The sequence below is a fragment of the Vulpes lagopus genome, chromosome 23 (genome assembly GCF_018345385.1).
Source record: "Vulpes lagopus strain Blue_001 chromosome 23, ASM1834538v1, whole genome shotgun sequence".
NCBI classification, from domain to species: domain Eukaryota; kingdom Metazoa; phylum Chordata; class Mammalia; order Carnivora; family Canidae; genus Vulpes; species Vulpes lagopus.
Genome location: NC_054846.1, coordinates 54,145,442 through 54,159,757, shown reverse-complemented (window position 1 = coordinate 54,159,757; position 14,316 = coordinate 54,145,442). Strand labels below are relative to the sequence as shown.

The window sequence follows — 14,316 nt, the reverse complement described above, 5'->3', positions numbered from 1 at the left end:
AACTATAGGTAGGAGCCCAACTTCAATCTTGTTTGGCATTTAGTAGATACTCGATAACTGTTGAAAGATTGAAATAATAGAAGACTCTATGTTTAAGGCAACTTCTAGAGAAATTAAATTACTTAAAGGTACAAATCAATGTCTTTACTCTCAAACTGTAGCTCAAATTTTGATCAAATCACTGATTCTTAGAGTGAAAGGCTGTCTAACTTTCAGACTGGTTTGAATTACAAGTCAGGACAGATGTTACATTGCCTTTCTAGCAATTATCAGCTTTCTGAGCAGTAAGAGCCTCTACTTCCTCTCTTCTTCTACAGAGCAGAAGTTAGAAAAGAAGTGTGTTGCTAAATGATGCCATTCAGAGTTTAAAAAAGCACAGCTCAGAAACCTTTAGGGACTCCCTTTGCCTGTATTAAAAGGCAGTATGTCTTTATTAACTTCTCATTTTGGAAGGATAGTTTTGTCAGATAGTGTTTTTAGCACTTTAGTTTTTTGTTTTTTTTTTCTTCAGCACTATATATATATTATCCCAGTGCCTTCTTTTTTTGGGGGGGGGGGAGAAGACAATTTTACTGAAATACAACATAGAAAAGTTAAAAAATCATGAGTGCATAGTTTGAGAAATCTTCACAAACCAAGCATGCCATGTAATCAGCACCTAATCAAAAAACAAGATTCTCCTTGCCCCCTTCCAATTATAACCTCCCCCAAAGCACAACTTCTAATATTATAGATCAGTTTTTTCCTGTTTTTATACATTGGATACATTGAATTAGAGAATATTTAGGCTTTTGGGGGATGGCTTCTTTTATTTATTTATTTGTTTGTTTGTTTATTTTTAATAATAAATTTATTTTTTATTGGTGTTCAATTTGCCAACATACAGAATAACACCCAGTGCTCATCCCATCAAATGCCCGCCTCAGTGCCCATCTGCCTTCTGTCCTTTAAGGTTTCTGCTGAGAAATCTTGTATGTTTTTACTACTGCCTTTAAGATTCTGTCTTTTAACAGTTTCATTATAATGTATCTCAGTGTGGGTTTTCCTGCTTGGAATTTGTTGAGCTTCTTGGATTGTAGATTGATACATTTTATCAAATTTGGGAAGTTTCTTCTTAGACTACCTAGAAGTCTGCCATTTTGCTTACATCTTTTGTCAAAGAAAGCTTATGCTTTCTTGCATAAGCTCTCCCTCCTTTTGAAATGCCATTTTTCTAACCAATATTCATTGTTTACTTCAAGGCTTAGCTGAAGTCTGACCTCCTTCACAAAGCATGCCCAGGCTGGGATAATTTCTGTTGATAAACTTACAAGTTATCATCTGCACAGCTTATTTTGCAGTTAATGATCCTTCCTTCACTGATACCAAGCAAGCCTTTTCTGACCCTTTCCAGGGAGAATCAGGTGCCCATTTTCTGTATTCCCACAGCATCTTGTGCTTACCGTTCTAGCACCCAGTATACTGCATTGTGATTATCTTCTTATGGTTTACTGCCAAACCCTTCATGTACACTGAATTCTGAGTTTCTTAATGGCAGGTACTTGTCCCATTGTTTTCTGTAGCCCTAAAGTGTAGCACAGTGACAAGTACATAGTAAGATTCAGTATTTGTTTGTTGAATCACAAGGTAGGTATTAAAGTTGCATAGGGATATATTATTGAGTTTTGTTGTGTATTTTCTTTTTCACTCCTCTCTGCAAACCCCACATATATGATATGTAGATACTATATTCAGTTTATTTTAAGGAATTAGCTCACAGAGTTATGGGAACTGGCAAGTCTGAACTGTGTAGGAAAGGCCAGGAGGTTGGAGTCTCCAGGAAGAGATGATGTTGAGGCTAAAGTCCAACAATAGTTTGGAGGTAGAATTCTCTCTTCCTTGGGGGAACCTCCGTTTTTTTCTCTTAAGGCCTTAAACTGACTTGGTGAAGCCCATTCATACTATGTTGGGTAATTTACTCAAAGTCTACTGATTTAAATATAATTTCATCTAAAAAATACCTCTGCAGTAGGGAGCTGGGGTGGCTCAGTTGGTTGAGCTCTTTGTTTTGGTTCAGGTCATGATCTCAGAGGTTGGTGGATCAAGCCCCCTGTCAGGCTCCGCGCTCAGTGGGGAGTCTGCTTGAAGATTCTCTCCCTCTGCCCCTCCCCCAGCTGTAAATAAATAAGTCTCTTATTTATTTATTCATTTATTTATTCAAGATTTTATTTATTCATGAAAGACACAGAGAGAGAGGCAGAGACACAGGCAGAGGGAGAAGCAGGCTCCATGTGGGGACCCTGATATGGGACTCAATTCTGGAAACCCGGGATCATGCCCTGAGCCAAAGACAGATGCTCAACCGCTGAGCCACCCAGACATCCTAATAAATAAATCTTTTAAAAAAATCTCTCCACAGCAACATCCTTACTGGTGTTTAACCAAATATGTGAGTACCATGGCCTAGCCAAGTTAATGCATAGTTAACCATCACAAAGGGTGAAAGGAGCCAGAGCATAAGGCCTACCAGGATTCTCTATTTGCCTGCCTTTCACTTCAGCTTTTTATGTGAAAATTTTACTATTTATTAGGCAAAGACAACAAACGTCCTCAGCACCAGGACTCGCATTTGCCCGTCTTCACTATTTCACAGGAACAATTCTTCCGAAGAATGTATAGCACCAATTATGTAGTAAGCACCTATTATGTAGTAAGTTTAATAAATGCTAGTTTTCATAATTATAATTATTAATAGTAGTAGGTAGTACTAGTTGTTGTAATGATAGTTGTAGTAGATATGATAGTGGTAGTAATAGTTTCTATTAGTTCTGAATAAAGGCATCCTAGATAAAGATCCTGACTGCCTTGGCTTTGGTCATGGGTCTGTTCTTGAATTAATCCCTGTGATGGTGAGTTGATGTAATGTGACTTGGTTAAGCTTTGGTCAGGAGCCAGTCTCTGGCCAATCAATGCTCAGAGAGGTTGAATCTGTGAAAAGATGGCATCTTCTACTTGAACTATTCAGGCAAAAAGGTAATAGGTAAGGGAGAAAGAAAGGAGTAGTCTCCTAAAAGGATTTCTGGGTCCTAGGAGAAGGGAGGGTCAGCAGAACAAATAGCTGCTACTACAGTGATTTAAGTAAGATGCCCTGTGATGGAGCCAGTATTTGAATTCTGGGCTGTTTTACACCAAATCTTATGCTTTAAAGACCATATAATGAGTTTTTAAAGGTAGAGAGTAGTTATTTGAATATTAGGCAAGATTTTGGGGCAGGAATTTTGGTAATTACATTATATATTTATACATTGGGCCAATGTTTTCTAAATTTTAATGCAACCCATAATTCCCTTTAACAAATTTTAAAAATTACTCCATCAGTTTTATTTAAAATTCTAAGTAATGTTAATTTTATCAGTAAAAAGCAAGCACAGCATAGGCTCAAAGCCTGCTTTTTTCCTAATTACATGACATCTTGTACATTTTACCTCGCAAATCTTAAGATGGGTTTTTAGTTTCTCACTAGTTTCTCTTTTTATTGCTCTCTGGTTGGAAAATAGAATATTTATATTCAGAAAAAAACCTTAAAACTCTGTTTCTGGGAAGGGCTTTGAAGGCGACTTAATCCTGTTTCTTTGACAATGTTGGTATTGTATCGAAATTAAGACACATGGCTCACTCCCCTTTTGCCATGAACAGCCTGGGGAAATGAAGGCAAACTGTGTGGACTCAGAGTCCCTGGGGCTGACTGTCCTTGTGAATAGCTTTGACTACTTCATAGTAAGTTTATGCAGTTATCTGTGTTAGGTTTCTGAAAGCGTAGGTTGGGGTTTGCTTTTCTTGCTGGTTCACATACTAGGTTCCACCAAAAACCAGCAGCTTTTGGAAACCAAGGAGCTCTATCCCTGGCCTTTCTTTATGGCTTTGGTATTTGTAGATTCTTTAGGATGTGCCAGCATCTTGGGAGTGAATAGGGTTGCAGAGATAGTCTAAGATAGAAGGTGTATAAGATCATTACTTTTCCCTTTTGGAAGTTACTAAGCTGAAGGCAGTAGTTTTTTCTGTCATCCAAAATGAGTAGTGCTTTGGGCAAAATGCTTACTTACACACTTATTTTTGAAATTTATCTTAAATATGTCATATCCATATATATTGATGGGCTCCTTAAGAAACTGCATATAAATATTTTTTATTGTGACACAGAATCTTGTCACACGAGGAATTAAGTTTTTGAATTAATATTAAACAGAATGCTTTGTAATAGTTATTCAACCATAATCTGTAGAAAAATTTGTTATTTGAAAGAAAGGAGAATGTAAGCTCTATGACCCAAGTCCCATTTTCTTGCACCTAAGCATTTTAGTGCGTGTAAATGTATTTAATTATTCTTACTTGCCCGAAATGAGAAGGCTAGCTATAGAGGTTAAGTGTCTCTGGACTCTACATTTGAAACTAATGATGTGTTACATATTGGCTTATTGTATTTTTTTTTTTTAAGATTTTATTTATTTATTTGAGAGAGAGAGGGGGGGGTGGGCAGAGATGGTGACAGCACAAGTGGAGAGGAGAGGCAGAAGCACACTCCCTGCCCAGCAGGGAGCCCAATGCAGGCTCCATCTCAGGACCCTGGGATCATGACCTGAGCCAAAGGCAGACATTTAGCCAACTGAGCCACCCAGGTGCCCCGAGCTAATTGTATTTAAATTTAAAAAGAAAAAAAAAAAGAAGAGTCTGCGGAATATCACAACATAACAACTTGGCATCCCTAAATTATAATCTAAGTTAATGAGAAAATAATTTGATTTTTTAGTCTAATTTATAGGACAGGGACAGGTTTTCAATTGTGATGGGTAATATAACTGATTTTTTTTTTACATTTTTCTTTATTAATATATCTTATACTACTTGGTTTTGATTATAAAAGAATTATTATGAGGCCAGAATTTTACTAGATAAAAGTGGATAGAAAGTGAAATTTAATTGATCTCAGTACTATGAGAATTAATGCCTGAGGATTTCATATTCTTTTTACTTGGAAACGGTCTTTAGGATATGTTTGGAGATATCACTACTGCTACCCTCACGCCCACAGCCAAAATGATGAAGAGGAATCTGTACCTTCTGTGCTTCCTCCATTTTACACAAACATAGACTCTATTTGCTGGCTAGAGTTGACAGTCCTTTGTAATCTGTTTTCCTTTTTCACCAAGTGAACTTCCTTTTTTTTTTTTTTCCTCTCTTATTCTGTCTTGGCTGCATTGTCAGCTCACTGCTTTCTTTCAGCCCTGTTTTCCTGCCTGCACACTTCATCTTTGAGCAGACACTGTCAGTAACAGCAGTTAACAGACAAGCAGAAAGAACTGAATACAAACATGCCCGTTAGTGTGTTCAGTGCTGATCTGTGATACTATGTGTTGTTTTCTATTTTTGTTATTAGCTACTGTCAGAAACAAGGGGCAGAATTGATACTGACCCTGTGTGGACTACCTCTGAGAGTTTGGGATTGGGGGAGGGAGCTAGTTCTGACATGCTGCACCAGGAATGAAAACACTCTTCTGCTCACATAAGGAAGAAAGGAAAAGAGGATTGAGCTTGCAGAATTTGTGTGGTATATTTAGATTTTTCTTCCTGTGATTTCTATTTTTTGATTTTACCTCATTTTATAAAGGTTGGAATGGGGAATGACCTTTGCATAATAAGTGGATTGAGGTATTGGGGGGAATGGGCTGCAACAATGATTCACATCATAAGGGACTGTTTAAAATCTCCATGACATCATGACCCATGGTGCGACCCACCTGACAAATGGGTAGTGAGCTCCTTGGCCATCTCAAGTGTTTAACAGTATACAAATAGCTTTTATTCTTGTGCTTTTATTCCTCTCTGACAAATCTTAACACTGTGCCTGAATATCCAACAAAACAGTTGATTTTTGTCTGCATTTAAAATATCACCTCAAATAGGGGAGAAATATAAATGTAGCATTAAGTTGTCCCCTCAGTATCTCCTCTGGTGTAATTTCCCCACTTTCCTTTATACTACAGCTTAATGGAGCCTGAGCTTATGTTTGGGTGTTATCTGGAACGAAACTGAAATAATAGTCTTGAAGCTCTAAGGAGAAACTCTGCAGTGCTAGTCTGGAGGACTACTTGGATGCCATCCTCCCTTTTTCATGTTGCCAACTTTTACCTTTACCCTCACCCAAAAATGTATTGCTGTAGAATTCTATGGATTTTTCTCTCATTTTGTAGAAAAGAAAGGAAAAAATGAAGGGAGCAAGTCAGTGTGTGTGTATGAGCAGTTAAATTTATTACATCAAAAGAAATAGCTTTGTATCATAATTCTGAGTCTAAGGTTGCTTAGGTCTCATTCATTAGGAATCTAGCTCTGATGGAAGCATATAAGAATTTAGATAATGGTATCTCAGAATACAAGTGGATCCTAGTATGTTTGATCTGAAGAGTATAGAAAGAGATAAATGCTAATGTGATTCCTTTTTTTTAGTTTAGTTATATACATTGTTTTATGTATTTAATCAACTGGAATTGATAAGTGGTCCTAAAATAGCTTTTTTGAGCAGAGCAGTATTTGATAGAGCAAATGGACTGTTATATTGACAGTCTTATCCATTTCCTCTATGTTGTTTCATTCTAAAATTGGTACACACCAGTGACTTAAGGGGAAATTAACACTTCAGTAAATGTCCTTTTCCTTAATATTGTTGACTATTTCTATTAGCTATTTTCATCCGATTTGACAGTGGTACTTAAGGGTTAAACTTACAGAGCTGATGCAACCCCTCCTTTTTTTCACCAGCAATTTTCATTGGACATCATTTCCATAGCAACAGTGACATCAGTGAAACCTGAGTGTTTCATTGATTATTTTTCTCCTCTTCCTTTTTTAATCTATTCTCTTTTCACCACATTTTAGTGAGAAAGCAATTTTTTTTTTTTTTACAAACAGAGCTTATATTGATTTCTATTCCATAAATAATTAAAAGAGGGTGGAAAAATCTGCCCTTCACTTAAAAATTGAATGTTTCACTATGTATTTAAAAAGCGATTCAGGGTTAGGAGGATGGATAACCATACCAGCTGTAGCTGATGTTCTCAAATATTCTTGCATTGTTTGCTGGTCTTCTAGGGAAAAGAATAATGTGGAACAGGACCTTAAGGAGAAAGAAGATACTATTAAACAGAGGACAAGCGAGGTTCAGGTAAGTGAACTGTAAAATTCAGTATTCTGTTTCTGATTTATAAGGATTCATTTTAAATGTATAAGGTTTTTTACTGTGTGATGGTTGTGGTATTGATGAGTAGGTCAAGGGAATTACCTGTTATTTATGTCATATAAATATTTGCTTTTTCCAAAATGATAGTTTTTCTCTGAATTTTGGCCTGCAAAGATTATACTGCAATGAGAAAGCAGTATTTTTTAGCATAAATTTCTAGTTTTGAAAGTATTTTTAAGATAATATTTACCTACATATTATATCATTAAAGGTAAGTTTGAATGACTAATACGTAAATATTATTACAAAAATAAAATTAAATGAATGAGATCATCATCACCACCACCATCTTCATCAAAAACAAATTGCTTTTTATGAATGTGAAATTTTGTTAGCTAGGATACCTAGTATTTTTAAACAGCTGTTTCTCCTAATATTGATAGGATAGGAAATGATATGAAACTATTTAAAATAGCATTTTGTAAGTTGCTTAGTAGCCAGGATATCTTAAACTTTAGCATAAAGAGATTTAATTCATTTTCACTAGGTGCTGCATTAAGTACCTTCATTTTACAAATAGAAAAGGTAGTAAAGCCTCAGTTTCTGATTGAGAAATGATACAAAAATGGGCATTTCAAACAAAAATATAGAAAATTGGGCAGTGTTGCATTTAGAGCAGTATACAATGCATGTGACCATGTTATTGGGGCACTGTTTCCTGAATGTTATACCAGCATATACAGGAGATTGGATATAGAAACACTGCTATCAGTTGCCAGTAAAAGCTCATAGATGGGCCTTTTAAAACATATTACTTGTATGCTGGATTTCCCTGCTTGTGCTGATACTTTTAAATGAATGAAAGGTCTAAATTGGTAGATCCATTGTTTTGTTTTAATGTAGGACATACACTAGAGATTGTCTATGAGGTGGACTGTGCCTGGGTAGAATGATTTACTGGGAAATTGAGAAAGAAGCCAAAGAGACTTCTTGTTACAAGTTGGGTTTTTTTTTTAATTAGATCACTACATTTATTATATATATTGGAATTTTCCTAACAGTGATGGAAAAGTCAAGAAATCATTGCTAATAAATATATTCCCCTTTGTGGTAGTGAGATGGGGGGTAGTTACTTCAATTACATTATTTTTCTGCGGTTTTTGAGCTTCTTAGGAAATGCAAAAGAGACTCAGACTTTAAGCAGTGATTGCTGAAAATAGCATAAGAATGGAAGATAAAATAATCTATAGAAGTTTATTCAATCTGAAGTGATAGATACAGTTACTAATAGAATACTGGACAGCTTCTAAATTTAGCCAGATAGTGTTTCGAAGTATGAAGGTTTTTACGATGGACAGTATTTTGTTATTTGTGTACATCTACAAATGGTTTTTCCAGAATTGATACTGGAAAAGTATCAATTCCATTCTGGAATAGGTTTTTCCATTCTGTATCTTTTAAGAATGTGAATTTAAAAGGCTGGTTTGGAACAACCCTGAAATTTATATTGTTCCTTTCAGGCTAAATGGGCTGTCCTTGAATATTTGATTTCTTATAATTTTAGAAGTTTTGTTATCAGTCAAAATTCCTTCATGATTTTTCTGTCCTTTTTCACTTGGTGGTGATGGTAAGGTATATCCTTAAATCCAGCTTAAATCCTAAGCTTTGCTAAATTCAAAATATATAATTAGCAGAGGGAGTCTATTTAATTTTTCTGCATCAGGTACTATAAATAAAAGACATCTTGGAGCATACTTAGTACAGACCAAGTTGTAATGTTTGAACATAAGTTCCTTGGCAAAAGAACATTGAATAAAAGCTTTGTATTAGTAAATTCATTATTTGTTCCACCCCGATACAGGAATCTCTGTATTATACATGGTAATGAGACAGGAATCTCTGTATTATACATGGTAACAAGACACTAAGAGTGACATGAATAAATGACATCTACATGTAATTAAAACTTTTCATTTTATTGATTATTTTCAATTTTCTGAAGCACAAGACAATTTATCTGAAGTGGTAATAAGATTTCCTATCTATTGATTAATTCTGATTTACCTACTGGTAATGAGACATAGAGTAAGGAATAACATGGATAATTAAAATCTGTAAGTAACTCCAATCCCTACTGCTTTGTTTTCTAATTCCTCTAGCAAAGGCCGTTTACTGGAGTTATTAATTAGACTAGAATCAAAGAACTTCAGTGTTTTCTGACCCCACTTTTTAATGTAGGTGCCAATGAGAAATGCCAAAATGAAGATATCAGGAGAAAAGTAAAGGAATTTTGATCTATTAGTGAGTGTCTGTCTAATCCAAACTTGGCTTTTCTGAGTGTTCTTGCTTTTCTCTGTGTTTATAAAGTCATAGATAGTACATATATGAGCTCATATCTGGAGCACAGAAACCAAATTTTAGAGGTAACCAAAGTGCTAAAAGACGTTCTTTTTTGTTTTGTGTCTCTGTAGTCTTCCTAATACAAGTGAATTTAAAAATCTACATAATTAATTTCTAAATTTTTGTTTCCTATTTATATTCCTATGAACTAGCATCTTGAAAGTTTATAGTTCAAGATTTTTTTTTTTCCTTGAAAACCAAACCAGCAATTAACTTCAGGCTTTTTTTTTTTCCTTGAAATGTTAACGTGTATGAGGTACACTGCTAGTTCAACTTTTTTTTTTTTTTAAGATTTTACTTACTTATTCATGAGAGACACAGGGAGAGAGGCAGAGACACAGGCAGATGGAGAAGCAGGCTTCCTGCAAGGAGCCCCATGTGGGACTTGATCCCGGATCCCGGGATCACGCCCTGAGCCAAAGGCAGACGCTCAACCGCTGAGCCACCAGGGCGTCCCTGCTAGTTCAGCTTCTGTGGAGAAATTAGGCCCCAACTGATCCAAGGGGAAAAAGTTATAAAAGGCCATTCTGTCTCAAAGGTATATGGTTTGGGCTTTTGGTAGTTAAGTGGAGAAGGCAGACCCACATTCTTACTACCTTAAACTGCCTATGTACAATTTTTAAGAAAGTTTTTCTTCTGAGTAGTTAACAAATTAGGAATTTATTCTCCTGTGTGCTTTCTTCAGTGTTGCGTAGAAATTTGTAGAAACAGCTTGGTATCAGACAAACTTGAATTCAGTTTCTGGGGCAGCCCAGGTGGTTCAGCGGTTTAGCGCCACCTTTGGCCTAGGGCATGATCCTGGAGACCCGGGATTGAGTCCCATGTCGGGCTCCCTACAAGGAGCCTGCTTCTCCCTCTGGTTGTGTCTCTGCCCCCCCCCCCCCTCATAAATAAAGGAATAAATAAAATCTTAAAAAAAAAAACGGAATTCAGTTTCTGGTTCTGACTCTTCCTAGGTTTGTAATGCTAAGTAAGCAACCACTCTACACATTAGTTTTCTATTCTGTAACATGGGATAATAAAAATACCAAATACTTAGAGTTGCTGTAGGAATAAAATGAGATAATGCAGTTTCAGTGCCTCACAGAGTACCAGGTTAAAGTTCAGTAAATGTTCTGATTAGTAGTAGAATTCTATACCTACTGTCATCTCTTTATTACCTATCTTCCCTTCATTGTCAAGCTCTTCCTTCTCTGACTTCTGTCTTCACTGAGGGCTGTCTGCACACAGGACTCACCAATTTGAAAATACCTTTTTTGTGTTTGTTTTGTTTTGTTTTGTTTTCGGTTATTGCTACCACGTTAGCTACCAGCTTGTTTTTTTTTGTTTTTTGTTTTTGTTTTTTCGCTTTATGTGGCCATTTTTTCCTCATCATATCCTTTCAAGTCTTTAGTGTGCTGTTTACTCATACCACTTCATTTTAATTTTTCTTCCCAGAACCAATAATATTGTTCAGGCCAGATCCATTGGTCTTTCCTACATTAGTTCCTGCTTTTTTTTTTTCTTTTTAAAATTTTGTTTATTCATGAAAGACACACACAGAGAGGCAGAGACATAGGCAGAGGGAGAAGCAGGCTCTGTGCAGGAGTCTGATGTGGGACTCTATCCCAGGACCTGGGGATCACGCCCTGAGCCAAAGGCAGATGCTGAACCACTGAGCCACCCAGGCGTCCTGGTCACTGCTTTCTTGAATTGTGTTCTTTCATATATTCTTCTGCCTGTCTGATCCTTTGCTTCTGTTACCTTTCCCCTGGATTGACTGATACATGCCTCCACCTTGTTTCCTTCCTTTACTATACCCTGTTACCCATATGCTGGTGACTCCCAAATATTTATCAAGCACACTGCTCTCTAGTCTCACATCTCCAGTTAGACTACATTTTGGTGTTTGTCATTTCAAAGTCAATGTGTCTAAAATGAGTCTCAGTTTGTTGGAAAAAATTGGCTTCAATTTTGGACTTTCCTATTTCTCTCAGTGTTTCCTTTGTCATTATCGCCACCCTTATTACCTAACATTTGAAATTTTAAAATCAGATCATAAGGCTCTTCTTGCTCATCCTCTTTATGCCTTTCTTCCTAAACCAATTTTAGTATCATAACTCTCAGATGTGAAAATCTTTACTGCTGCCCACTGCCGCAGTTAGTGATGGGAGGATGTCATATCTCATGGGTATATTGGAGGGAGAAACAAAGATAAGATCCAAATCCTCCTCTTGTACTACTTGGTTTTTTTATTGTCTGCCTCTGAGCTGTGTGCCATATACAGTCTCTTATTCCTACCCCTTATATCTTTTGTCCTTGTGATCCAGAATGCTCCCTACCTCCCTGCCTATGTAAATTCTGCCCAAGCCTTAAAGCCTAGCTCAAATCCCACCATTTCTCTGAATAAAACTTTGCCTTCTCTGACTCTTATCAGTCTTTCCTTTGTTGGAATTCCCAGAGGAGTGTATTTACTTGGATGGTATGTCCAGTATGTTCTGGACCTTCTTGTGCTGGTGTAGTGTGCATGATTCCAGTATCTTCCAGCATCTATTGAAAACTCCTTAAGCTAAGAAACTGTACCTTAGAACATTTCTTTCACTATTTTTCATAATATATTATTAGTTAGAGATAAATTTAAGGAAGCTGTTGATAACAGAAATGAATAAACTTTAGTTTTATGCATGACATTAAAAATAGAACAAGACATACCCAGGAACCCTACACAGAAAGGATTGGGAGCATGATAGGTATCAGAGAGTCAAAATTTTCCATAAAGTTCTTGTTCATGCTACTCTGATGCAAAAGAAGCTTCCACTTATTTATACTTCATCAGTAAAGGTTCAGTAATTCATAGTAATTGTCCTTTTTGTTTTTTCATTTTAATCACTTAGGTTGGTTTTTTTTTTTTTCCTTAGATGAAGAGAGAGGACTTATTTTGGGTAGAAGTAAAATTAGATACATGAGCTCAACATTCTTTTCGTAGCGATAATGCTCTTAGAACATGCTGGGAAGCATATGATTGGGAAATAAAGGCAAGCTGTTGGTGAGGTTTTCTAACACCCACCTAGTTTAATAGACTTCCTTTCTGTTCTTTGACCTAAACATCTTGCTCTACAGTTGATACTTTTTTTTATATTAAGATACTCTTGTAACTTCCATTTTGAGATTTAGGCCAACATAATGAATGTACCTGATTATTTCTAGTTTGGGATTAATCTGCAGAATTTTATTTTTTATTTTTTTTTTTCTGCAGAATTTTATTTTTTATTTTTTATTTTTTTCTGCAGAATTTTAAAAATCAATTAAATAGTATTTTTATAAGATTACCAAAATACTTAAAATTCCCCATGTTCTTCTTCATAATTCTTAAGGTATAGATACACTAGTATAAGTACATGTCTGTATATATGCTTTGGGGCTTTTAAGTAAGTATTTGTTCATAAGTTAGTGGGTTTTTTGTTAATTTTTTCTCTATTTTATATGAAACAGATGCAAATGTATTCATGTTGTTAGTTCTTAGATTTAATACATTATTTCTTCAGTTGTACAACTGACTTGGATTGCTAAAATAAATTTTTACTCTTAATATAGCTAAGAATTTTTATGTATTTTTTAAATTCTATTTTCCTATATCTGTAGCACTTTATGAAGTGTGGAAGGAAGGGGATAAGTTTATCATTTTCATTAACTTGTGCGATTTCTAGAAAATAGGACATTTTCCTTGAAAGTTCTTTTTAAATAAAGCCAAGATACTAGCTCAAGGATCCCTTCATTCCCTGATGAGGAACCTTGGATGTGGTTGCTTTGGTATTTTTCTAAAATAGACCTTGGCACTATGTTACTGTAGTTTTGTTCACTCCACTCTTGTCAGTCTCTAATTGCTGCTATCCTTCTTTCTTCTGTTGATGCCACAGATAGGCAAATAGAGCGTGACCATGGAAAGTAGAGCATAACTAGGAAGGCTTCTGCAAATGTCCTTTAGTCACTTGATGGGATGGCATTTGATAGTGCTGCAGTTTTGCACTGAATCAGAAGAGGATTTTCCCAAACACTACTTTAAGGTTGAGACAATTATCCTAGTTTAGTGGAAGATACTGTTTGCTAGGAGAGACTGCTATTGCCCTGGTCAAGGGCGGGGCAGGGGGTTTGGGGAGGTGGGCAGAGGGAGATGTGCATCTGTTGACTTCAGTTAGTCTCAGGATAAGCAAATCTATACCAAAAATAAAATAACCAAGTATATCTGAATACTGATGTTGATGGGGAAATTGCATTGCAGTGGTCGTAGCCTTACAGATAATTTTGTGGTGAAATTTGATTCTTGAATTTTGCATCGGCTCATTTCTATTTTGTGCAATTTAATAACTTTAAGTTTGCTTACTCAAAAAGTAGATCCTTTTATGTATGGATTAGTGTTGGGATTTTAAAAGAGATGATCTTTTATCATATTTAGATATAAACATGAAGGGACCCCTGGTGGGCTCAGTGGTTGAGCATCTGCCTTTGGCTCAGGTTGTGATCCGGGGATCCTGGGATCAAGTCCTGCATCAGGCTCCCAATGGGGAGCCTGTTTCTCCAACTCTGCCTGTGTCTCTACCTCTCTTTCAGTGTCTCTCATGAATAAGTAAATAAAATCTTAAAAAAAAAAGAAATAGACATGAAGATGGGATCCCTGAGTAGCTCAGTCTGTTAAGCATCTGACTCTTGATTTTGGCTCAGGTCGTGAT

The 14,316-nt window shown here is 36.1% G+C and overlaps 1 protein-coding gene across 3 annotated transcripts in view; it reads left to right on the top strand.

Moving 5' to 3' along the window:
• The window catches only part of EPS15 (epidermal growth factor receptor pathway substrate 15), a 137,278-nt gene that overhangs the window by 73,723 nt on the left and 49,239 nt on the right, over positions 1-14,316 (top strand). For all 3 annotated transcript variants that reach the window (XM_041738368.1, XM_041738367.1, XM_041738366.1), the window contains one exon: positions 7,123-7,195. In XM_041738368.1, coding sequence (XP_041594302.1) covers positions 7,123-7,195 — 73 coding nt within the window. The remainder of the gene's footprint in view (positions 1-7,122; positions 7,196-14,316) is intronic.